The sequence below is a fragment of the Pezoporus flaviventris genome, unplaced genomic scaffold, assembly GCF_033815535.1.
Source record: "Pezoporus flaviventris isolate CSIRO_AGI_PZ_B2104156 unplaced genomic scaffold, CSIRO_AGI_Pfla_v1 ptg000031l, whole genome shotgun sequence".
Taxonomy (NCBI): domain Eukaryota; kingdom Metazoa; phylum Chordata; class Aves; order Psittaciformes; family Psittacidae; genus Pezoporus; species Pezoporus flaviventris.
Genome location: NW_026892579.1, coordinates 29476478 through 29502412, shown reverse-complemented (window position 1 = coordinate 29502412; position 25935 = coordinate 29476478). Strand labels below are relative to the sequence as shown.

Below are 25935 nucleotides of genomic sequence, written 5' to 3'. Positions count from 1 at the left end.
TCTGGATTTAAAAATGAGCTGAAACTCGTGTTTTTGTCAAAAATCTGACAAAGGTGTTTAAGCCGTTACTAGCCGCGATTGACTCATCAGGCTTTATTTTAATGCATATAGTAAACCTAGACGTGAGCAGGGTTTATCACAAGTTTTGATTTGTTGGCTTTTACAAGGTTGACTTTTACAAAATGTGGTTTTGTATTAATGCTTAAAATTATTATATTTTAAAATCTGCACTATGCCTTCAGAAGGAAGGTTATTTAACACTATTGATCACTAGTGTTTTGCTGGTTTCTGCTTAATTATTAGTGATCGCTTGCTGAATCACTGAAAGGAATGATATATTCACAGATTAAGTAATCTTTTAGCTTGTGTTAATTAACAGAAAACCAAAACAAACCTTATTATGAAGTATTTCAAGTTTTAAAACAAGCTCTTAATTTTAGATTAGTGAAGACATGAAAAATGAATTAGCAAATGAGCTGCTTACATCAACCCCTGGCTTCAGTGTGGCTAAAGTAAAAGAACAAATATTCTATAAGGTAAGTAGAAACTGCCAAGTTCCCCAGATTTGCACTCATTCTCCTTCACTTAAACTTGGAGTTATTATATTTACATGACATTATTGGTAACAGTTAAGCAAAGTGTCTCAACTGAGACTAATAAGAATTTCTCTTCTTCATGTCAGTATAAGGTAGAAGGGAGGGACTGCGAGTGAAGTGAGCTTTGGACTACTGTTACTGTCTTCTGTCCTCTTATGCCATCCTTTATCTTTCACCACGAAAATGGTCTTAAGTTTTAACGTTTCCCAGACAATTGACTTAACTTGCCTGGCTGACAGACCACTCAGTTTGGAGGCATTCTCAAGCATCTGTTGCTGAAGCTGGGTTTGGTTTGAATGTATTAGTCTGAACTTCTTTTTGCTAGAGAGCAAAGGGAGAAGCAATGTGTCTGATGGAAACCCCTGACTCTTTTTCTGGAGTGAAGTTGGTTGGGTTCCAGATCTACTTCCAAGGTATGCAGCTTTTCATGAATAAAATATTTCAAATTGCCTGAAACAGAAGGCCATTTTCAAGTATCAAATCCGTAAGTGATGCAAAGCTACATAATTGGTCTAATAGTCATAGATACAAGCTTTAAAATAGCTTATTTTGCCTAGCTGCATGACCCTCTCCAAGTAAACAATTTCTTCACCAAAATAATGATCAGCTATTCCAAAATCAACACTTAATTTCAAACCATTTGCATTTTGCCTGGATAGAGTGCTAAGACAGAGAATGACTTAAAGCTGTACTGATCCATCTTGAATCTTAAGGTTGTAAACATTGTTACTGCGTCATTTTGCTATTCTACAATGTGGGGTTTTCTTCTTTCTCAGGTTGGACTTTCAGAAGCTGTGGATCTGTTTAGAACCAGAAGAGTGTTTATTAAAGACGGCTTTGCATATGTGCCACTTAAGGATATCGATGCAATTGTTTTGAGCAACTATAGAACAAAGTTATCTAAAGCACTGGCGGTAAGTCTGATACTGGTTTTTACAACTTTTGTTGCATTGTTTAGTGACACTCTTGGACAAAGACCTTTTTGATTTTTTTTTTTTTTTTAAATGTATGTGGTTCCATCTGAAGAATACCAGAAACCCTGTAAAAAATGCTGGCAGTACTAAAAAATTTTGTTATGAACTGGAGTTTCATTACTTTAAAATGGAATTTAGCATGTGATGTAGATGGTAAATAAATGTATCCTAGAGGATTTTGAAATTGTTTCCTACATAGAGAGTAACATGACTTTTTTTTCATTCACAATGTGAGCCCCATGCACATGACTGTTTTTCTCTTTGTACCGGTATTTTCTCGCAGAAGAGTTTGCAACATTTGTTTTGTTGAAACAAGCAAAATACTGATTTGTGTTTGTTGGTGTTTTTGTTTTTTGTTTTTGTTTTTTTTTCTTTTTTTTAATAGAACTAAGTTGGAACATGTCAGGGAAAAATGAAGTCTTCACTGTAGGAATGCCTCAGATCTAGTTAGGACACATAGTAAATACTGTATGTGAACGTTCTGTTAGTAATTTGGTGATGAATTTAGGAAATGCTAATTTTACAATATGAGACTCTTCACAGGGTTTAAAAGTTGGTGATCATGTAGAATGCACAGAGCTTTAGTCCTAAAAAAGATGGCATTGCATAGCATGAAGGCAGTTCAGATTGCCTTTAAAAAATGTTTTCAAAGCCTTACATTGCCATGCTGCATTAATATCAAGGTTGACCGTGAGCATTTAGTAAACAAACACTCTGAAGTAAAAAGGCATTCCTTTAAGAAGCTGTCAGTATGCTGATTTTATAGTTTGTTAATTTTGAATATAACTAGAGTCTATAAAATTATTTAACGTGAAGTCAAAAATAGTGATACTCTTATGTGAACATATACATTAATACTCTAATACAACTGTAACGAGACATTTCAGCTAATGCATAATGTTATTGCTGAAAGCTGATAATACTTGGGTAGGATTTAAAAGGAATGAATGTATTCTATAGAAATATGGTGAAGTACACAAGGTTATCAGCATCTATTTAAAATACTTTTGGGAAGCTTCTGGAATTTGCCTGTTGTGTGAGTATCTGTTGTAGAGTTTAAGCTGAAAAGTCTGAAAAACAGAAGGAACTGTAATGAGTTGGCTGTCTGACTTTTCAGTTGGAGAAAAAATGTGCAGCTTTTTTTACAAACTCAGTTTATAATTTTGTTTAACCCAGATGACTTCATTAAAGCCAATAGCTGCTTTATAGTGAAGGAGTGCTCTATACTGCCCTCTGTAGTCAGGGGTTAGAAACTGTTAACGCTCTTGCGAGTGTGGAAAACTATCTTCTATAGAACTGCTGTGTTTTAAGTTATTGCAGTATTTCAGGTTTGCATTAGTTTTTTAGTTTTAATACGTATATTTTGCTAATGAAAGTTTGCCATATTTTCAGAGTAAGAAATAAGAGAGAATTAGTGGTTTCTGTCCCATTTCAAAGCTCCTACTTGAACTTGTGGGGTCTTGATTTACTGATTTACAAACTAATTTAGTTTGAGAAATGACATTTAATAAGCTGTTTCAGCTAATTTTAGCCAGCACAGTGCACTGCTGAGAGATGCTGGGAATATTATTGAGCCTTTTAAACAAAGGCTAAAAATCAGAGGTCAATCTAACGTTCTTCTGTTACACCAAATAGGCATAACTGGATTTGAAGGCCTAACGTGGTAGCTGGATAATTGGTGTAGTTTTCAATGAGACAAAACTGTAATCATCAATTACTGTCAATCAATTATTGAAAATTCTGTGAAAGTGTAAGAAAACAGGGCGCTTTCTTTAAAGAAAGGACTATACATAAGGAATTTTTTTAAAATCTGAAGACGGTAACCATTGCTGTCCCACAATATAGAAATCAGGAGGATATCTTTAATCTTTTCCTCAGGCTTATCTGAAGAGGCGTATTTTTAATGGAAGTTGTAACACAGTGGCACGTTTCCAGTATTGTTTGTAAAAAGTAGTTGTTGAAATACTATTTGATCTAGGCCTAAGTTCTGCAAGTACAGCTATTTTAGAGGTGCTTGGTAATGCTTTTGCAGCACATGGATGTTTGTATGTGTCTGCTGCAAAGGGAAAGTCAAGAAAGAGAAATGTGCTCAATTACAGGCACTATGGTAGTATAGAGGTCTTTATGACTTTGCACGGAAGTTGTGCATCATGGCCAGATTTAATTAAGAAGTAATAGACCCTTCTTATTTAATTTGTCTCTTAATTAATGTATTTGACAACATTACCACTTTGGTAAGCATTATTTATGTGTGCTTTTGGGAGCATGTTTTAGTATTTTTGCAGCATCTGGCTATTTACAGTTTGTTCTCAGCACTTTCTAATGGCCAATCCTTGTTTTATTAGAATTTGAGAATTAAAGATCTTAAGGGTGTGATAAACCAAATTAGGCTTGAATTTTTTTTTCTAAAGAAGGGGTTTGTATTTTCACAGGGTCATAAAGTTAGGCTAAATACTTGTATCTTCTGTGGGGTAGTTTGACTTTGGCCAGTACTTCTGGCTCTGGCAGTCTCTTACAAGCTTCTAAGGGACAAAATACTTTGAATATAGATAGTGGAAAGATGACCTTTCAGGCACATAGTTCTGTGGAAACTTTTTTTTACAGCTCTCATTAGTAGTTCAATTCTTCAATGTTAAAACAGTATAGTTTTCCATTTTGGGTTGTTTATGTGGTGTTATTTGTACTGTGATGCATGTTTTGCCTCTCGGACATCGTTTGTTGCTGTTCTAAGCAATCACACACACAGGTTTTTAGGAGTTATCCCTACTCAGGAATGATTTTATGATTAAGGCCTGGCATGTCTTTTTCAAGGTCTTCTGAAGCTGTTACACTTGATGGGAGTGTGCTAAAGCTACTCTTGTTCTCCAAAGCACAGAAAAATTCGGGTGGTTGCCTCACCTTATTACATTACTCACTACATTTCAGGCTCACGTTGCCACCATCCTGCATGTTAGAGGGTGATTCTAACAGGATTATAAAGGAGGAATATAATGAGAGTGAATTGATGTGTTGATACTGAGCTTTCAGAGAACAGTAAATAATTCATAGTGCTGACTTCTGCTTTTAAAAAAAGTTTTATGTTGACACTGACACAAATTCAGTTTAGTCAGAGTTATGCTTTAATCGCTTACTAGTCAATGAAGCAGTCATATGTTTTGTTTCATCCCTTAAAAATAAGTTTGACATCTCTACTGGCAATTCCTTGACGCTCAGTAAGAGGGGGAGTTAATATTGTCAAGCCTTCTTGACAACTGCAAAGGCAACTGAAGAAGTTCATTTTATGTGCAAAATCAATACTACAAGGACCTTCTTGCTGTATTCTCTGATCCATTTGATAGTAAATAATTTCTTTTGTGCCATTAATGATGATTAAACTATAGAAAGCTTAAACATTTTCTGTACTTCATGTAAGTTATAATATTAGCTCTACAATTGTTTTATAACTTAAAGCAAACTTTTACTAATTCAAATTGCATTATATTTTTTTTTCCATGAGGGTTTCACTGTGTTTACACTAATACACAAACATTTCTGCAGTAATGCTGTGCTGCATTTTGGTAATTTTAGTTGTAGTCATCTAGTGAGTTTAGATTGTGAAATTATTGGCAGGCCTGGATCACCTTTTTTCTGAGGATAACTGTTCTAATTTTTCATTTCTTGAAATCAGAAGATTTGGCTTAGTGTTGTGATTGAGATGCACAGACCTGTATCAGAGCTGTGTTATACTGAATACTGCACAAAGGACTGCTCTGGAAAAATCTCAAGTGGAATAGAAGGGGGAGAAGATAGAAGAGGCTGCTGAATTATTGCCTGGGACTGGCCTTTATCAGCAGTGTCCTCAAAGAACTGAGAAAATGACTACTATTATGTTGGTAGTTGTCTGACTTGTTTGAAGAGGAGTTCTGCCCTGTGTGGATAATTGCTAAATACTGAAAAACCTGATGCTGGGCCACCTCCTTTAGTGTTTGAATCAACTAAATTGAATCACTGCATCAGCCTTAACAAAAGTTACAGTTCAGAAAGTGTTTTGTCCTTAAGTTGTAGTGCTTGTTGAACATTACATTTTAAAGCTATAAGCAAATGACACTTGGAGGATTGTGTGCAGTTCTGGTGTCCTCAACATAAGATGGACATGGAGCTGTCCAACAGCTGTCCAACAGCTCCATGTGGCCTCACGAGGTGACAGTATATGGCAGAATATTATAGCAGAACATCATACAGGATTTTAACAGTCTGCAAATTAAAATATTAACTGAACAGAACACAAACTGATTGTCCTGGGTTCAGCAGTAGCAGTCATTTTTCTCCTCAGTAGCTGGTGCAGTGCTGTGTTTTTGACTTTTGGCCTGGGAACAGTGCTGATAACATCAATGTTTTTAGTTGTTGCTCAGTAATGTTTAGCCTGACCAAGGACTTTGTGCATCTCATGCTCTGCCAGGGAGGAGGAGAAGCTGGGAGAAAGCAGAGACAGGACACCTGACCCAAACTAGCCAAAGAGGTATTCCATACCACAGCACGTCATGCCCAGTATATAAACTGGGGGCAGTTACCCAGAAGGGGGAGATCACTGCTCGGTCGGGCTGGGTATTGGTCGGCAGGTGGTGAGCAGTTGTATTCTCTCCTCTTGTTATTTTCCTTATTATTATTATTGGTGGTAGCAGTAGTGGTTTGTGTTATACCTTAGTTACTGGACTGCTCTTATCTCAACCCGTGGGAGTTAAATTCTTTTAATTTTTCTCCCCATCCCTCCTGGAGCTGGGGAGGGAAGAAGGGGGTGGGGGGTGAGCAAGGGCTGCATGGCTGAATTGCTGACTGGGCTTAAACCACAACACTGATACCATAAGAAATCAAGATTCCCATGTTAATATGTACAGTCTTGATAGCATGTGTTTCTTCTGAATTGAAAGTCTCTGCTTTTTTACTTTGCAGTATGATCTTGTGTAATATGATAAAATGCCTACAAATCAAATTGTTGGGTTTTGAGGACTTAGTAGAAAAAGAAGACTTCACTGCTATTTTCTAATTTTTGTGGGTTGTTTTTTGTTTGTTTTTGTTGTTTTGTTATTTATTCCTTTCCCTATTTGGCATGTAATCTTCAAAACTGTTAGAAATGTGCATCAAGTTGCTTCTAGCTTTAGTGATCTTTGTGATGATTTGTCTTTTAAAATTAAATATTAGACAGATGTGCTATTTCAGTTGATTTATGCTGTATTTTCAAAGAACCTGCTAATTTGGGAAAAGTATCAGTATACATAGCACTATCTGCGAAACATTTTCTTCCTAAAACACCTATGTTTTCAAGCAGTGAAGCAGAAAGCTTTATGTAGTGACATTAATGTTGAGAAAGTATGATTGATTATGGTCTTGTCACTTGAAATTAGTTTCAGGTGTTGTGTTCCCAGTGTTAAAGTAATTCACTGTAACATAAATGGATGATTTTTATAATATGCACATACAAGGTTAGTGAAGTAATAACTTTGGCAGTGCAGGGTAAAGTGATTACAGTGACTGTCCTCTGAGTCTCTCATGAAAGTTTGTTGTGAGAGTGTTGGCAGAGAAGCAGCTGATACTCATTTCTGAGTAGTGTTGCATGGTAAGGTCATTGTCTAAGGCACAGGTCTGCTTAAGAAAATGGTGATATTTTGAGTAGAAGTAAAATCAAGGGAATTGATTTTTCTGCCTATGTTTGTGCCAAAGGGAATTCAGACCTGTACACAGAATGGTTACCTGTGAGACAGGGAAACTTGCTGTACCTTCTTTCTGCCATGGCCTCTGAGTTTTCCTGTTGTTGGCTGTTTTCTGAAATCAATTCTTCTAGTGTTTTATCCTCTGTTAATTGAAGTATATGTGTTTCTTTTAGAGACTGCTTAGATTGCTAGCATGAAGCAATTATAAATAATATTAGGAGGTTAAATGAAATTTGACTATATTCAGTATTTTTCTACTTCTTCTATCTGCTTCTCGCATGTACTACAAAGTCCCAAGATTTTAAGTGCTAAATTTGCAGCGTAAACAATTGCTGTGGTCTCTGCATGATCCTGTTTGGTTTCATTTATATGGAAATACTTTCACCTTCAAATCAATATGGGTGCTTCGGGATAATAAAACTAATGAAGCAAAATGTGCAGGATTTAAAGCATATGGAAAGCTTACTTAACTGTTGAGATGTTCCCCAAATTTCAGAAAAACTATTGGAATAGAATATATAAGAAGTACAGCTTTATTTCTGTGTTGTGCGATAGATGTGATGACCCAGAAATGCATCACTTAGTATAGTCTATTATAGTCTAATGCCACATGACAACATGTGTTTTAACATGTGGGTAACAGTAATTTGAGAATGAGGCAAATAAGAAAGAACTGTAATGCCATATGTGGTTGGTAAGTGAACAGAAATCTGTGTTTCAGGATGACACTGTTAGAAATTAAGAGTTTTCTCCTGATTATATTCTTAGAAACTAACGTTTTCTCCTGATTATATATTCTTAATGGCCTTTGGTGACCCATAGGCAGTTGCTGTGTGATAGCTGTAGATATCTGGAGTTGGTTTACACCCGAGTTAATGACAGATTATTTCATCAGCTGTGTTCTGGCTTTTTCTTGGAGAAAGCTGGTAAGTTTCTGGAAGCTAACTGGTAGCAATCAAGCTGATGTTTACTTTGGCCACCAATGGAGCAGGACTTGAGTGACACAGGGAGCTATCCAAACTGCCTGTGAAGCTGTATCTAGGGTGTTTCTCAGCCTTCCACTGCTTCAGTGTGGAATGAGACTGATTTGTGTCTCCATTTGTTTCTTGGGGAAAATTGATTCGTGTATCTCAATCATGCTAGCTGAATCTGTTTGGTGGTAGCGGGGACTTGGATTTCTCACCCATCTGTATATTAACAGAGGCTCATTACTGAAATCCAAGTTTCAACCACTTACCATTTTTTATTGGTGGTTCAAGAGACACAATTTATCTACCACTGCTATGTACAGTAAATCAAAAACTTACCTTGAAATTAATATATTGAATCTTGTCTACAATGTTGTAGGATTCTGTAAAGGAGCATAAATCTTACTGTGCTTTGTCTAAACCACTTCTTTCAAGGGATGTAGTTGCTTTTAGAACACAACAGTTATTTACTGGGCTTAATAAATGGATTCTTAAATTCATGATTGTTGAGAAGCAATATTGCTGCCTCACTGACGCTTTTGAACAAACATGGTCTAATCCTGACAGTTACATTTTTATAACATTTTTAAGGAGTATGCCACTTTTGTCCTAACTTTCAAATTGTTTATGGCTTAAACTTTGCATGTATCTATGCTAAATTTTCAATTCCTATAGAATATAAGTAATATGTTCATTCTTGCTTGCCTCATTGTCCAAATTGCTCTGGTAATTCATTTAATCACTGCTGTTAGCCAAATTAAAATTTCTCCTATTTGAAAGCTTTGTGGCATACATGCCCTTGTCCAGTTGTTAAATTTTGGCTAACATATTGCACACTTTTATAAACCTACTGTACAGGTTCCCAGCAAGTTGCACCTTGTTTAGAAATAATATTTTATAGCATACCAAGTACAGATGCTTATAGGACTTTGTCGTGGTTTAAAACCAGTCAAGCAACTCGTTCACTCACTCCCCCCCTTCTTTCCCTCCCCCTACTCCCAGAGGGACGGAGAGGAGAATCGAAAAGAATGCAACTCCCATGGGTTGAGATAAGAACAGTTTAGTAACTAAGGTATAACACAAATCACTGCTGCTACCACCAATAATAATAATGATAAAGGAAATAACAAGGGAAGAGAATACATCACCTCACCACCAGCCGACCGATAACTCGCCCCCCCCAGCCCGACCAAGCACCGACCGATACCTCCTCCAACCCTGCAGTCTCCCAGCCCTTCCGGGTAACTCTCAGGTACATCCTGGGCATGATGTGCTGTGTTACGGAATACCTCTTTGGTCAGTCTGGGTCAGGTGTCCTGCCTCTGCTTCCTCCTGGCTTTCCCTCCTCCCTGGCAGAGCATGAGGCTCACAAAGTCCTTGGCCAAACCAAAACATCATTGTTATCAGCTCTGTTCCCAGGCTGAAAGTCAAAACACTGCACTGCATCAGCTACCAACAAGGAGAAACATGACTGCTGCTGCTGAACCCAGGACAGACTTGCTGTTGTGAGTAGTCACAATGGAATCAATAGGTTTGTAGCCATTGAAAGTAGTGTGTAGAGCAGCATAAGATTAAGCATTCAAGAATAAAATGGAGTCATGCAAGTTATTTTGAGACCTAAATCGAGCTGTAGTGTCTTAAGTTACAATTACAGGTTGAATTAAGAATTTGGATTAACAACAGAAATGCTTAATGCAAATTTATGTAGCAGGCAAAAAGAAATAGTCTGAATCACTAAAAACTGTGATGACCACCCTTACAATTACATCATTTTTTTTTTCCATTTCTCTGTGAAATCTGGAGAATTGCTGTTCTCCTGAGTAGAGTTTTATGATATCGCATATGTAATGTTAACATGTTTTTCCCATTCCTGCTAATGATAAAGATCTGTTTTTTCCATCAGAAAGAGAAATGGGAAATGACTATCAGTAGCTCAAAGTCAGACATGAAATAAACTGGACAACTGATAGTCATATCAGATGACACTTGGTTAATTAATGTATAGAATCTTTAGAGGTTGGAACACTTCTTTAAGCAGTATGTGTAAGAATAAAGTATGTTCAAGTCTCATCTCAGAAATGCCTTTGCCAAGATATGTTTAAAAGAAATTCTGCTGTAAGACTAGTTTATAAAAAAACCCCACATTAATTTTACTGGTTACACAACTAGTTTGAACTCTTTTAAGAAAAACTGTAGCAGTACATTGTTTTTTTTTTGTCATACTGGATAGTTATTTTTTAAACTGTTTTAAATATAGATGAAGTGAGTATTTTTAGAAATGCTGGTCACTGTTGCTGTTGCAGCAGTTGTTTTCTGGGTGGTCTCATTGTATAGCCTTCCATTTTACTGCAATTTCCCAAAGGGAATCTCATCTGTTAATGTATTTCTTCTGCAGTTAATTGCTAATCTCCATTTTTATGCTAGAGAGGAAGTGGTAATTTTTTGTGGTTCTTATAAACAAAGATTATTTGTCAGAATATTTTTTCCTGGTAATAGGAGAGCAAGGTATGTGTCAGAGGCAGTGGAGTTGAGCAGAATCTTTATAATTAAACATACTCTGGCATCTTATGAGCAGTCTGTACAGGCTGTCACTGAAATTGCTGGGGTTCTGTCTTCCTGAAATCTTGAAACGTGATATAATCAGCCTGCAAATACACAGCTAGGGTAGTTAAACTTGGCTCTAATAGTGTTGGGCCTGTTGGTGTACAACCTGGCCCACTCACTTCCCAGCTGTGGCTTCATTTCATACCTCTGGCTTGTGAAGAAGCAGATCCTTACTTGAACAATGACTTGCCTCCAGGAGATCATCAGGTGCCTCTGAAGTGCCTGTATGTTGCTGCCAAGTTCCTACTGGATCTTCACTTCCTTTTCTCCTAGAGCCTAGCAACGTACCTGCCTGAGGAGGGTACTGGTTTGTCCCTGAGTATCTTTACTGCAGGGATGCATTTAAGAATTGGGTAATTGGTGGGTGTCTTATGCTCAACTGACAGCCCCTTCAGCTCTTTACTTGTTAAGTTTCTCTTGGGTACTGGACACAGACTGTGAAAGCTGTGGGTTTTTTTTGGGGTGGTTGGTTAGTTGAGGCTTCTTTTGGTTATACTGCTGCTGGATTATATCATGTTATTTTGTAGTTCACTCCCAAACATTTTTTGCTAAATTCCTGAATTTCTGACCTAAAGGGAAATACTGAGCTACCAGTGCAAGCTACCTCTCACTAGGGAGCATATTTTCTAGTTAATTTTCCACTCCTTATTGAGGAGTGTAGCCTTGCATTTCCACAGGAGGTGTACTGTATTTTATATCTGTATATCCAGTTTTGTCATGAGATCTGTTCAGCTTGAAGAAAGGTATGAATTGAAAGTTGGATGCACAAATATTACTGAGTGAGCTTTTCTTAAGAGAGGCCTTGTGCCGCTGTGTTCCGCCTTTATATGTTTCGCTTAATCTGTCAGCATTTCAAGCCTGCCTATACTTAGAAGCAGGGGAGTCCCAAAAGATCATAGTAACTTCATGTGGAGCACTTTGACATTGTTCTGACCTGAAATGTCTTTGTCTGAAGTGTTTTCTTTTCTCTTGACGTGTGTAAGGAGGAGGTGGTTTTGTAGCAATAATCTTTACATTAGTAGGCACGTCTGTGTGAGTTTAGCTGGGCTGGATTTTGTTATTCTTTTTGGTTCTTCTATTCCTCTGAAATAGAAGACCAGGAGAGGTTTTCCGTAGCTTCTGCATGAGTTAGGTATGTTTGCTAATCTGTCAAGGTTAAGTATACATGTAAATGTTTTGTATTGGTGCATCTGCCTGAGGGAGTGGGCATGAAAGTGTACTGCAGTACAGATGTTTTGTAGTGAAAATGGATTTTGAAAGACAACAATGGATTTATTCAGCACCCAAAGTCACAGGAGAGTTTCCACATATAAGTGAAATTTTGTAAAAGCTTTTATGTGCTCTGTAGATTTGGAAAGGATACTGAATCAGCTGTTCAGTGTCTGAGTTGTAGAAATGCAGAAAATGAGATGAAGTATCAGGGAAGAACAGACTGGTGAAGATATACATCTTCAATTTACATGTTGCTTGTGAAAGAGCTTTTTAGCTATATTTTTTTTCTGTATTTTTGTAAACAAATTCATGTAAATACTAGGATGTTTCTGTTTGTAAGAAATGATGTTTAATTAAATAATCCGTAGTCTTGAACAAATATCAGAAAGGAAAGGGTTGGATTTTTATGTTGTGAGTTAAGCAAAATGACATGGTTTATTAATGACTACAGCCTTTGTTTATATATGTACATAGGAAAGAAATGGATTAAATTTGGATGTAGTGCGTACATAGGAAAGAAATGGATTAAATTTGGATGTAGTGCTTAGAACTTTTTAAGTAATAGAAAACCCCATGAATTTTCCCTGTTGTTTTCCTACTTATGCTGCCAAAATGAGGTGAAGGTTGCTCTGTTACCAGCTTTGTTAATCCTGAAGGATTTGTGGGTTTGTTGTGTGTTGGTTTTTTTTTCACCTCTCCATCCCTTTGATTTGTAGACAATAAAAATAAAAAATTCGCAAATCCCAACACTCCCCCACCCTTGCTTTAAACCAGAACTGCAAACCAGAAGAATCGTTTTTGGAGTACATGAGAAGGTTGAATTACTTCTTTAAAAAGTGAAAAAAACCAGCAGTTGTCAAAGTGAATGAATAAAACTATGAATTGATTCTTATTCCAACTGACAAGCTTTTAAAGTAGTTTTTGGAAGAGTTGAGTCTCCAGGCACGATTGTAGAATACCAGCCATAGAATCATAGCACCCTTGTAGGCACTCTTAGATACTGGAAGGCTGCTATGAGGTCTCCATGCAGCCTTCTCTTCTCCAGGCTGAACAGCCCTGACTTTCTCAGCCCGTCTTCATATGGGAGATGCTCCAGCCCCTGATCATCCTCGTGGCCCTCCTTTGGACTTGTTCCAACAGTTCCATGTCCTTTTTATGTTGAGCACACCAGAACTGCACACAATACTCCAGGTGAGGTCTCACAAGAGCAGAGCAGAGGGGCAGGATCACCTCCTTTGACCTGCTGGTCACGCTCCTTTTGATGCAGCCCAGGATATGGCTGGCTTTCTGGGCTGCGAGCGCACACTGAAGCGGGCTCATGTTCATTTTCTTGTCGATCAACACCCCCAAGTCCTTCTCCACACAGCTGTTGTCAATGATATAGCCAATTTTGGTTTAAAGTATAAGTTTTATTGAACTTGAGTAAGCGATAGCAGATAAAACAGCGCTGGGTGCGCCGGGGAGTCCTCCGCTCCGCCCAAGACACACATACGGTCTCTGGGAGGTGGTCCTTTATACTTTTCAATTCAAGGCCCCAGCCAATCCTGCCACCCCTCCTCACTCGGATGTTGACATGGCTCTTCCCCATTGGTTCCCTTTGTTGGAGAGGTCTCATCATCGAGAAGTTTCGAGAAGCTCCCAGAGGCTTTGAGAAGCGTCCACTACCAGCCTCCTCACCATCGCAACCCCCACCCCTCAAACGTTGCAACAAGACACAACTTCGAGCCACCCAACCTCCCTCTTTTCTCCCTCACAATCCCGTGCAATAATACAACTGACCTCCCCCCCATAACTTATGGAGTACAACAGTTACAACACAAAAAGGAATATGGTTCCACATAACGACAGCCACAGAGAGCCTCCCTCCCCCCAAACTTCTTGATGAACGAACCCCACACATTACAATTTCCCCCCTTTTTCTTTTCATCATTTTTGTTCATCAAATCGTTGTAACACATCTTGGCTTAATAGCAATGAATTTTCTTGTTCTACAGGTTCATATTTCGTTCCTATCAGCATTAGGTGAGCTGCTTCGAGTCTACTTCGTGCAATTTCTAGTATTTTATTAAAAATACCTGGTCCAAATGTTAATCCCAATATAATCAATATCAGGGGACCTGCTATTGTTGACAGTAAGGTTGTAAGCCAGGGGGATTGTCTAAACCAAGGTTCATCCCAACTGCGTTGTGCCTCTCGTTCTTTTCGTCTTTTTTCCAATCCTTCTCATAATTTAGTCATAGTATCCCGTACTACCCCTGTGTGGTCTGCATATATACAACACTCTTCCTTAAGTGCTGCACATACCCCTCCTTGTTGTAAATACATTAAATCTAGTCCTCTTCGGTTTTGTAAGACCACTTCTGACAGCAACCTAACGGATTTCTCTAAAGCCGTTATTGATTGCTCAGTTCTTACCAGGTCCTCATCTACTGCTATCCTCAGTGCTTTAAATTCTTGGCTTTGTTGTATCAATGAGGTTACACCTGTGCCTACTCCCACGCCCCCCAAGATCATTAAAGTGGCTATTGTTAATGCCGTAAATGGCTCTTGTTTAGTCAGGTGGTGTCCCTGAGTAATGTATGCATCGTAAATAAAGTTCTCAGGTGATAAAAAATTTTAGGGACTATTGTTACTTGAACACGAAAGTCTGAGGATTCATTAAAATGTTTTAACAACAGGCAAGGTGTAACTCCTATAGCGGAGCAAACCCACTTGGTGTTATCAGCTGGTACTAACCATTTTGCAGGTTTCTTGGGTCTTTTCGACCCTATTTTATCAGTATTGGCATATAACCTCTTTTTGTGTTCTGGAATTTTTCCTATACACAGGCCTTGTCCCATCACTTGGGTTAAGGTAATTCCTGGTTTTTCTGTGTCCCACATACACTGTGCCAGGTTAGTACCATTTATGCGTCTAGGTTTCCTGGTTACTCCCACAGCCTCCTAAAAGGGTGGTTTCACCCCATAACACAACCAACAGTGTTCCGTAAGATTTGGATTAGTTTTGTTCAACACCAAGTAACTAGTGTGCATTAATTTCCAAAGGGGATTAATTTCAGGGGTTTCATTAGGGGTTGGGTTGTTCCCAAGGGTTTCATCAGGAGTTTGGGTGATTCGAGTAATCTTCATTTCAGGAGTTATCGTTATATTGTCTATCTTAGGAATCCTCGTTGTACTATCCATTGTTCCTTCAGCCAATCATCAGTTAATATCTGGTTAGGGCCTACTGGCAGTGGATCATTTGGGACTACTTCCTTTTTTATGAGAATTAAACCGCCCTTATCTGTCCCTGGTTCCGTATACCTCACTCTCCACACTCTTCCAATTATCCATCCTATGTCTTCAGGGCTGGTGACATTTAAGAAGAGGTATTTACAGTTTCCACGTCCTCCCCACCCTTGTGGTGGTCTGCACCCATATGGACCCCACTGAACCTTTAGGTACTTGTCTATACCACTACCCGGTATCCAACAAGGGGCTATAGTCTCACAACCCCAATAACTGCAGTAATATTGATTAGGGTAGTTACAATATCCCTTTCCAGGATTCGAACTAGGGCACATATAGAATCCCAGGTACTCCCAGCATCGGGGTCTCGGGACAAGCTGACAGAGAGTAGCATTAAAGCTTGGTTCTCCTGGTGTTATTTGGGTTGCTATAACCTGTTGATCTTCAAATCGGAGTAGGGTCCACTTAAAAGGCTGGTGGGGTTGGTAGTTCATTCCCTTAGCCCATGTTTGTAGTATACATATTATAAGTAGAATAAGCAGTATGTCTAGGATGTGCCAAAAAGGGTGGAATCTTTTCCATTTCTTTGTTGTTAATAGTTTTGGATCAATTATACTAATATTATCCCTCCAATTAGAACCTTGGATATGCTTTTTATAAGGGACTTTCAAGTCCCTTTGAGCATTGAGGCGGTTCTTCCAGTACTCCCGTGTAGCTCTAATGACAAGAGTCAGTTTTCCACAGTATTTTACCTCTCTACCTCGCTCGTTGACTTGGTTGCTTCGAGCCACGAGGGATAACATCTTCTCGGTAGCAGGGGTAGTCTTCAGGAGAGGGAGTGCTATTTCGGGTGTTTGCCTCCGTTTATATAGTTCCCTTACCTGGTTCTTTTTTTGAGTAATATTTTGATATATTCAATTTATATATATATAACTTGATGTATTCTATTACCACCGTTCTTGGCACTCCTACAGACAACTGATTTCACACCAGTCTCAAAATGTTATTGTTGTTATTACATATCCTAGTCCCCTCTATGTCCATTTAAACCTTCTTGAGGGTGACTTTCAGATCTCCAGGTGGGCTCACAACTTCCCAAGACTGGTCCGAGTCTCTGATAGGTCCTTTTACACGGCTCGCATGAGTCCAACCCTTCTCTGCTGTCCGGATGGCGGTTTCTGTGGTGAGTAAAACAAGATAGGGTCCTTCCCAACGAGGGATTAGTGGGGATTCCTTCCAAGTTTTAATTAATACCTTATCCCCTGGTTTTATAGAATGAAAGTGCATATCTAAAGGAGGTCGTTGAGATATCATACCTTGTTTATGTAACTCCTCTCTTCGTTTGGTTAGATGAATTAGGTATGGTTTCAACATTATGTCCTCAATTATTGGATGTTCAACTGGCATTTCCATATTATAAGGCATACCATATAACATTTCAAAGGGAGAAACTCCCAAATCGGACCTGGGTTGTGTTCTGATGTTTAACAAAGCTAGTGGTAGACGTTTAGTCCAGGAGAGTTTTGTTTCTATCATGATTTTAGTTAATTGTTTCTTGATTTCTCCGTTCATTCTTTCCACCCGTCCTGAGCTTTGGGGATGCCAAGGGGTGTGATACTCCCATTTTATGCCCAGTTGATTTCTCTAATTACCTTTGAAGTAAAATGTGGGCCCTTATCTGAGTCTATAGCTTCAACAATTCCATATCTTGGAATTATAAGTTCTAAAAGAATTTTTACCACAGTTCGTGTCGTTGTCCGGGAGGTGGGAAATGCCTCTACAAAATGGGTTAGATGATCTACCATCACTAAGAGGTATTTGTAGTTACCAATCTTAGGCATTTCAGTAAAATCAATCTGTATTCGTGAAAAGGGTCTTACAGCTAACTCTCGAACTCCTGGAATTGTTTTTCGTTGATGTTGTTTGTTTACCCTTTGACAAGTTAAACAGGATCTTACTATTTCCTTTGCTGTATCATATATTCCTATACACATATACTGCAGGGCAAACTGGTCGACAAGGGCTTGGGTTCCCCAATGTGTTTTTTCATGTATTCTCACCATAATTTGGTGAGCTAAAGTCTTTGCGACAACTTGTCTCCCATCTTCTAATTTCCATTTTCCTTGTTCTTCTTCTAGACCCATTTTAGTCAATTTTTCTTTTTCTACTTGAGTAAATTTATGTGCATCATTTATTTTTTCAGACTCCATAGAGGAGTTTTGCATTATTTTTACAACCCCCAGAGCTGCCCGTTTTGCCTCCATGTCTGCTAAATTGTTTCCTCTTATTTCGAATGTTGTTCCTTTTTGGTGTCCTTTTATATGGACTACCACAATGCTTTCAGGTTCTCGCAGGGCCTGGAGGATTTGAATTATTAGCTCTTCATGGATTAGGCCTTTTCCTTGAGAATTTATCAATCCTCTTTCCTCCCAGATTTTTCCAAAAGTATGTACTACACCATATGCATATTTGGAGTCTGTACATATCGTGCCCCATCTATTCTTCAACAGTTTTAAGGCCTGTAATACTGCATATAGCTCATATGCCTGCGCGGACCAACTGGGGTTCAGGGGTCCTGATTGCACAACGCTAAAGTTTTTCCCATCTATAATGGCATATCCTGACTTCCTTTTCCCTTCTATCACTCTTGAAGAACCATCTACAAAGAATTTTTCACCTCCTATTAATTCTTCTTCCTCCAAATCTGGGTGTATTTACTTGTTCCTCTATATTACATATACAATCATGTGATAATTCTTGAGTTGGTTCCCCATATAAAAATTGGGCGGGGTTTTGGAGGCTCGTGCTTTCTAATTCCAATTTAGGAGAAGAAACTAGAATTCCTTCGTATTTGAGGAGCCTAGTATCAGTAATCCATTTGTCAGCCTTCTGCTGTAGTACTCCCCGAATGTTGTGGGGTGATAATACCTTTAATTCCCTCCCGAATGTAATTTTTCTGGCTTCTTCTACCAGAAGCGCAGTGGCCACGACGGCTTGTAAGCAGGTCGGCCACCCTCTACTGACTGGATCTAACAATTTTGATAGATATCCTATAGGTTTTTTCCGTCCGGCCCAATCCTGCGCCAAAACCCCATACCCGGTACACTTGTCTACGTTTACAAACAAATAAAAAGGTCTTTTCAGATCAGGTAAACTTAGGACAGGTGCATTGACTAAATCCTCTTTCAGCTCCTGTAACTGAGTCTTGTCTCATTTGGTCCATTTTAATAGGCCATCCTTGGTTAATTTTGCATATAAAAACTTAACCTTTTTACTATAGTCTTCTATCCATTGCCTACAATAACCAAGTAAACCGAGCAATTGCCGTACCTGTCTCTTAGTAATTGGGGCTTTTAGAGATAATATACCAGTAACTCTCTCTGGATCTAGTTTCTTTGTTCCTTTGCTGAGCCAGTGTCCCAGATATTTTACTTCCTCCTCCACAAACTGTAAATTTGATTCAGATACTTTCAACCCTTTTAAACTTAAAAAATTTAATAATCTAATACTTTCTCGCCGAACATCCTCCTCTTGTGCTCCCGCTAAAAACAGATCATGAACATACTGTATTAATGTCACACTACTCGCCTTTTCGTATTTTTGTAATATCTGCTCTAAGGCTTGTCCAGATAGGTTAGGGGATTCTGTGAAGCCCTGAGGGAGAACTGTCCACCTTAATTGCTGCTTCTGATGTGTCTCAGGGTCTTCCCATTCAAAAGCAAAGAAATCTCTACAATCCTCCTGTAAGGGACAAGCCCAAAACGCATCTTTTAGATCTATTACACTATACCAACAATCTTTGGGATTTATTTTGCTCAGGATTGTATATGGATTTGCTACTACAGGGAATCTAGAAACAGTTCTTTTATTTATTTCTCTCAAGTCATGGACCAACCTGTATTTTCCATCTGCCTTTTTCCCAGGTAAGACTGGAGTATTAAAAGGGGACATACAGGGCTCCAACAGTCCCTTTTCGAGTAAACGATCTATTTCAGGTTTTAACCCCCACCGTCCCTCTTCCAAGAGAGGATATTGTTTGATCCTGACAGGTTTATCCGGGTCTCTAATTATTACCGAAAAGGGTTCGATACCCAGTTTTCCTACTGTATCAGGATTATACCATACTTCCGGATTTATCTTTTCTCGGTCGACTAATCGAAGGGGACATAATTTTACTTGCAGTTCCTCATCTTGAACTTCTAGACTAATTCCTAATTCTATCATTAAATCTCTTCCCAAAAGATTGTAGTCTGCCTCAGGTACGAGTAGCAGTGACCCTACCCCAATTTTAGAACTTGTTTCAAATATCACATCTTTAATTACAGGCACCCCAAAGGGTTCCCCTTTTGCCCCTATAACTTGTACAATTTCTGAAGACTTTTGACAGCCCCAAGGAAGTCTTTGAACAGTTGATCGCTCCGCCCGAGTCCACGAGGAACTCGATTTCTTGTTGCCAGGGACCCACTTTAAGTTTTATCAAGGGCTCTTTGGTCTCTCGAGTCCCCAGCAAATAGAGCCCCTGACCTCCTTAGTCCTCCTTCCACATTTTCTCGTCAGCTATACACTTTCTACATTCACGTCTCATGTGGCCTTTACCCCCACAATAGAAACATATCAGTTGTTCCCTCTCTCTGTCCCTGGGAGGGACTTTAAATCCTCGATCCTGCTTATACTCAGGCTTCTTCCCGGATATCCCTTCCCAGTTCCTTTTGTCCCTCTCTCTCTCCCTGGGAGGGACTTTAAATCCTCGATCCTGCTTATACTCAGGCTTCTTCCGGGATATCCCTTCCCAGTTCCTTTTGTCCCTCTCTAACAGCCGCCACTAACATTCGTGTGTGTCTCCTATGGGTTTCTTCTAACACTCTGGCCTGTCTCTTGTTTGCTTCTTCTCGTCTTACATATACCTTCTGAGCTTCTCTCAATAATTCATCAAGCCCTCTAGACTGCCAATCATCTAACTTTTCCCATTTTTTCCTAATGTCGATCCATGAACTAGCTACAAATTGGGCCTTAATCAATGCTTGCCCAACAGGCGTGTCGGGGTCTACTCCTGAATATAGCTAGAAACTCTTTCGCAAATGCTCCAGCCATTCTGTGGGAGTTTCATCCTTTTTCTGATGTTCGCTAAAAGCCTTATTGATATTCTGGCTTCTGGGGACCGAGTCTCTTATACCTTGGATTATTATAGTCCTCAGATCTTGCATATGACCCCTGTGTATTTTGTTTTAGTTATTCCAATTAGGTCTCTGTAGAGGCCATTTTGTATCAGCTGCGGGACCCTGTTGGTGTTGTTGGTCCCGTATTCTCATACCGGCTCTCCTGATCATATCCCTCTCTTCGGCTGTAAACAAAATCCCCAGTATTGCCTGCAACTCCTCCCAAGTATATATATTAGGCCCTAGGAATTGATCCACTCTCTCTGTGACCCCCAAGGGATCTTCCAGCAAAGTCCTCATTTCTTTCTTACATTCTCTAGCATCTGCTGAATTTAAGGGTACTGAAACATATCCCATTTCTGGGTGTGCCCCTCCCATTGATATTTCCCTTAAAGGATATAGCGGGGCTTCAGTCTGTTTCTTACTTTTACTTCGTGTGACCGGTCCCTCAGTCTCAAAAGTATCGGGGGGTGCCGCCGGGTCCCTTGGGGCACTTGGAATGTTAGAGGGATTCTTGGGTGGAGGCAAAGGCTGAGGTGGGGGAGGAGGAGGTATATACGGTGAGGGCGACATGGGAACCTCCTCCTCTGTCCTAGTCTTTTTTCATCCCCCTTTTTCTTTTAAGGGGTATAGATTGGCTCTAGTCTCTGATCCTATCCACAATTGGGCATACTCACTTTCTTCCAAATCAAAAGGCTCTTTCGAATTGACACAGATATTCAGGGCCTGACATATCCAGTTTTCAAAAGACCCTGTTAGAGAGCAGTGTAGGGGAGAGGGACCTGGGGGTCCTAGTGGACGACAGGATGACCATGAGCCAACACTGTGCCCTTGTGGCTAAGAAGGCCAATGGCATCCTGGGGTGTATTAGAAGGGCGGTGGTTAGTAGGTTGAGAGAGGTCCTCCTTCCCCTCTACTCTGCCCTGGTGAGACCGCATCTGGAATATTGTGTCCAGTTCTGGGCCCCTCAGTTCAAGAAGGACAGGGAGCTGCTGGAGAGAGTCCAGCGCAGGGCAACTAAGATGATTAAGGGAGTGGAGCATCTCCCTTATGAGGAAAGACTGAGGGAGCTGGGTCTCTATAGTTTGGAGGAGACTGAGGGGTGACCTTATAAGTGTCTATAAATATATAAAGGGGGAGTGTCACGAGGATGGAGCCAGGCTCTACTCGGTGGCAAACAATGATAGGACAAGGGGTAATGGGTACAAACTGGAACACAAGAGGTTCCACTTAAACTTGAGAAGAAACTTCTTCTCAGTGAGGGTGACGGAACACTGGAACAGGCTGCCCAGGGAGGTTGTGGAGTCTCCTTCCCTGGAGACATTCAAAACCCGCCTGGACACATTCCTGTGTAACATTATCTAGGTGTTCCTGCTCCGGCAGGGGGATTGGACTAGATGATCTTTTGAGGTCCCTTCCAATCTCTAGCATACTGTGATACTGTGATACTGTGATACTGGCCAGTATAGGTGATCAGTCCTAATCTGTTTACCTCCCCATACTTCCATACAATAATGTATCATTTTTGCCCTGTCTTTCCCTTTTCTAGAGGGATAGTCATTCCAATACTTAATCATTAGACCTAAAGGACTATCTGGAGGTATCTGAGGTAACTTTAATCTCTCCTTAGAACCTCCCATGGGATCAGAACCCTTACTCTTTTTCTGTCCCATCTTCCGGTGTGCCTTGTTTCACTCAGTCTTTCGTATGCCCTCTCCTCGTGGCCCAGTCCCTCGCGGGAGATGGGAACCGCACTACTAAGAGGTCCATACTCGCTTCGTCCATACCTGGATGTCTCACGCATGCACACACCGGGATCCCAAACCCAACTGAACGGATCTCAGTTTCGCAATATACTCACGTCCTTGTTTCTGTCCTCTTCGTTCAGGCTTCGTGCACAAACTTTGTGCCAACTTCACCTTTTATCTGCTATCGAATTTTAGGTTCGTCGGTGGAGAAGCTGGCGGAATGAACCACAAACAGGGGCCACTCCTGTGAGTGGGGCCCCCCCCGCAGGATGTGAGTCCCATCAGAATTTCTCCATCCGAGTCACAGCACCAATTTGTTGTCAATGATATAGCCAATTTCGGTTTAAAGTATAAATTTTATTGAACTTGAGTAAGCGATAGCAGATAAAACAGCGCTGGGTGCGCCGGGGAGTCCTCCGCTCCGCCCAAGACACACATACGGTCTCTGGGAGGTGGTCCTTTATACTTTTCGGTTCAAGGCCCCAGCCAATCCTGCCACCCCTCCTCACTTGGATGTTGACATGGCTTTTCCCCATTGGTTCCCATTGTTGGAGAGGTCTCATCATCGAGAAGTTTCGAGAAGCTCCCAGAGGCTTCGAGAAGCGTCCACTACCAGCCTCCTCACCATCGGAACCCCCACCCCTCAAACGTTGCAACAAGGCACAACTTTGAGCCACCCAACCTCCCTCTTTTCTCCCTCACAATCCTGTGCAATAATACAACTGACCTCCCCCCCATAACTTACGGAGTACAACAGTTACAACACAAAAAGGAATATGGTTCCACATAACGACAGCCACAGAGAGCCTCCCTCCCCCCAAACTTCTTGATGAACAAACCCCACACATTACATAGCTGCTCTGAATCTCTTCTCTGCCCACCCTGTAGCTGTGCCTGGGATTGCCCTGATCCACCCAGCCTTTTTAAGGTCCTCCCCTTTATCCTGGAGGATTGATGAAAAAACTGAGCCCCAGAGCCCCTAACCACCTCTCCCAGGGCTCTGTAGTCCTTCTTAATGTTCTCCAGGCTACTGCTATCTGTATTGCTAGCATCCAGATGGACCACTAGAAGTGGGTAATAGTGGGACTTACTAGAGCAGGCAGCCTCTCAGCAACATCCCTGATCTGAGTTCCTGGTAGGCAGCATACCTCGAGACAGGGTCAGGCCGACAGATGGGTGCCTCTGTGCCTTTCAAAGTACAGTCAACTGCTACTGTGACCCGCCACTTTTCCTTGGCGGCACCAGTAGTGATCCTCTTTACAGGTGCATCAGCTGGTTGTTCATTTGGTGCGGTGTGCATTTTCCTCGTTGCCCCCTGCAGAACTGCAACGAGGCTCTGGCTGGGGACGTTGGATTTTCGAGGAAGCCCCTGTTGTGGGTTTGTTACTAGCTTCCAGCGTCCTGCGTTAATGCCCTCCTCCTTTCCTGCATGAGCTATGGTGGACGCTTGAGGACTCTGCACAGGTTGGGCCTGGAGCAAGGAGTGCTGCTTCCTCAGCTCTCCTGACATCTTTCAGCTACTGACAGCGTCCCGCAGCTCAGCCACCTGCTGCAGGAACACCTCCACCAGGGAGCACCGAGTGCAGCCCTGCCCGTTGTGCACCCTCCCCTCACCAGACCAGTGCAGGCACTCTCTACACCCCGAGCTCTGCACTGCAGCCTCCCCTCTCATCGGCTCTGTCTGGTGCCGTCGGAGCCACCGCCGGAGCAGCCAGAGCAGAGCTCCCAGAGCGGGCAGCGGCCCTGAGGCGAGCGCTCCCTATGCCGCTCACTACCCGCTGCGCGGCAGGAGCCAACCGCCGCGCCACGCCCGGACTGCTTCGCCGCGCTGTTCCCGCTCTCCCGAGGGCGGGTTTTACCAGCTCAGGGCGGGGTCATCCCTCCGGCCTGACTCACCTCCTGTGAGTCCGTGTTCGCCTCAGCGGAGCTGCTGGCTCCTGGGCAGGGCCCGGCGAGGGTTCGGGGCTCTCTCGGTGACTCTCGCCGGTCAGAGCTGAGGCTCCTGGACGCGGGGTTTCCCCTCTCTCCGGGGTTGCAGGCGTCCTGTTGGGAGCTGCTCACCTCGAGAAATCGCATTACACCGTTCAGTGACAGAGAGCAAGTACCAACTTCTCAATGAGAGTTGGTGATATCTCACATTGCATGAACATATAGGTAAAACAAAATGTGACAAAGGAGGTAGGCTAAAGAGTAAGATCTCATTATGCAGAGAGTGATCTGTGACCTTGGGGAATTTATTACAGTTCAAATATAATGGGTAATTCTTGTGAAGTCCACAGCCTAGTCCACTTTTCTCTTTAGAGAGCTGGATTGTTTCATGAGCAGGTGTGGGGATATGTCAATTCTGTTGATGCAAAGAACAATACATCAGGCAATGCCTGAGTATAAATCTGTGCTTTACTGCTGAGGCATTAAAAAGGAGCTGTGGCGTAGTGAATGAAAGTTCCTGACCTGCCCTGTGCAGGGTGCTCTGCCAGCAGTGCTAGCACCTCTGTGCAGAAGCTGTACGGGTGTCATTGTGAGCACTTTTTCAGGTGGAAGGCTTTCCATGCCTCAGGCATCAATGCTATTATGAATAATAGGAGGGTATATTTTGAAAAAGAAATCCATTTTCTTTCAGTATCTTTTTTGCATAACCTTTATGCCTTTGTGACAGTGTACAGAAGCCACAGAGAAATCTCCTGGGAAAAGAAGCAGCTTTTGCTTGTGTCTGTGTGTTGTGTGTGGTGGTGTGTATTTTTTTTAAAGATCCAGTTCAGCATAGAAATTTACTGCTTTATATAGCAGAAGATAGCATGCTCTCCTCTAACAGGTGATTGCTCCAGGGCCAGGATTAGTTATTCAGGTTTTTTCTTTAGGTTTTCTTGTGAGTATTGGGTAGCACAATTGAAATCTACGTCGCAGTCACCAAGAGCTTCCCTGGCTGGTTATGTATGTTCCTTCAGCCACCTAGTGGCAGAGAGAAAGCAACCGCATTGGGGTTGTGTATCTGAGTTTTATGATACAACTTGTATTTGTGTGATCCTGTTTCTTTCAGTATAAGCATTACCGTTTGGATTAAGTGTAGTTCACATCTAAGCAAACAATAGCCTCCACATGAGCCAGCAGAATGCTCTGGCAGCAGAGGTCGACAGTATCTTGGGCTGTATCAATAGAAGCACAGTATGTAGGTAGAGGGAGGAGACCCCCCCACCCTTTACTTGGCACTCATTAGACCACATCTAGAATACTCAGGAGGCTCCTACTACAAGAAAGATGTTGATAAACTGGGTTAAGTGTAGTAGAATTCTGCCCTCTACATTTACTGCCTTTCTTGACAAAGTTGAGCCTACTGTTTACCAGATCTTCGGGTCTTCTCCAGAAGAGCTTTTTCTCCAGCAAGTTAGACACCATACAGTGGTGGTGCAAGGTTTTATCATTGGTACAGGACTTCTCAGTTGTGATTGATGAATTTCATGAGGTTCTAGTTAGCTCAGTCCTCCACCCTGTTTAGATCCCCCTGAATGTCAGCTTTCCCTAAACTGTTTTTTTTATGTGTTTATGAACCTGATCAAGACACATTTTGTCTCCTCTAGGTAATTGGTAAAGATATGAAACAGCATAGCTCTTAGGATAGGCACTTGAGGAACTCCACATATAGCTGGCCTTCAGGTAGTATATAAAACATTACTGCTACCCTTGGAGCATGATGACTCGTTTTCATCAGCAGCTGCTGGTTTGTTTTTGTCTCAGTAAGACAGGCCGTCAGACTCAGTAAAATATT

At 41.1% G+C, this 25935-nt stretch overlaps 1 protein-coding gene across 4 annotated transcripts in view; it reads left to right on the top strand.

Annotated features, from left to right (window-relative positions):
- PRIM2 (DNA primase subunit 2) overlaps positions 1 to 25935 on the top strand; it is a 110178-nt gene that overhangs the window by 21104 nt on the left and 63139 nt on the right. For 3 of the 4 annotated variants that reach the window (XM_061460557.1, XM_061460559.1, XM_061460560.1), the window contains 2 exons: positions 441 to 536; positions 1373 to 1510. The exons of the other annotated variant lie outside the window; for it this stretch is intronic. In XM_061460557.1, coding sequence (XP_061316541.1) covers positions 441 to 536; positions 1373 to 1510 — 234 coding nt within the window. The remainder of the gene's footprint in view (positions 1 to 440; positions 537 to 1372; positions 1511 to 25935) is intronic. 4 annotated transcript variants of the gene reach the window in all.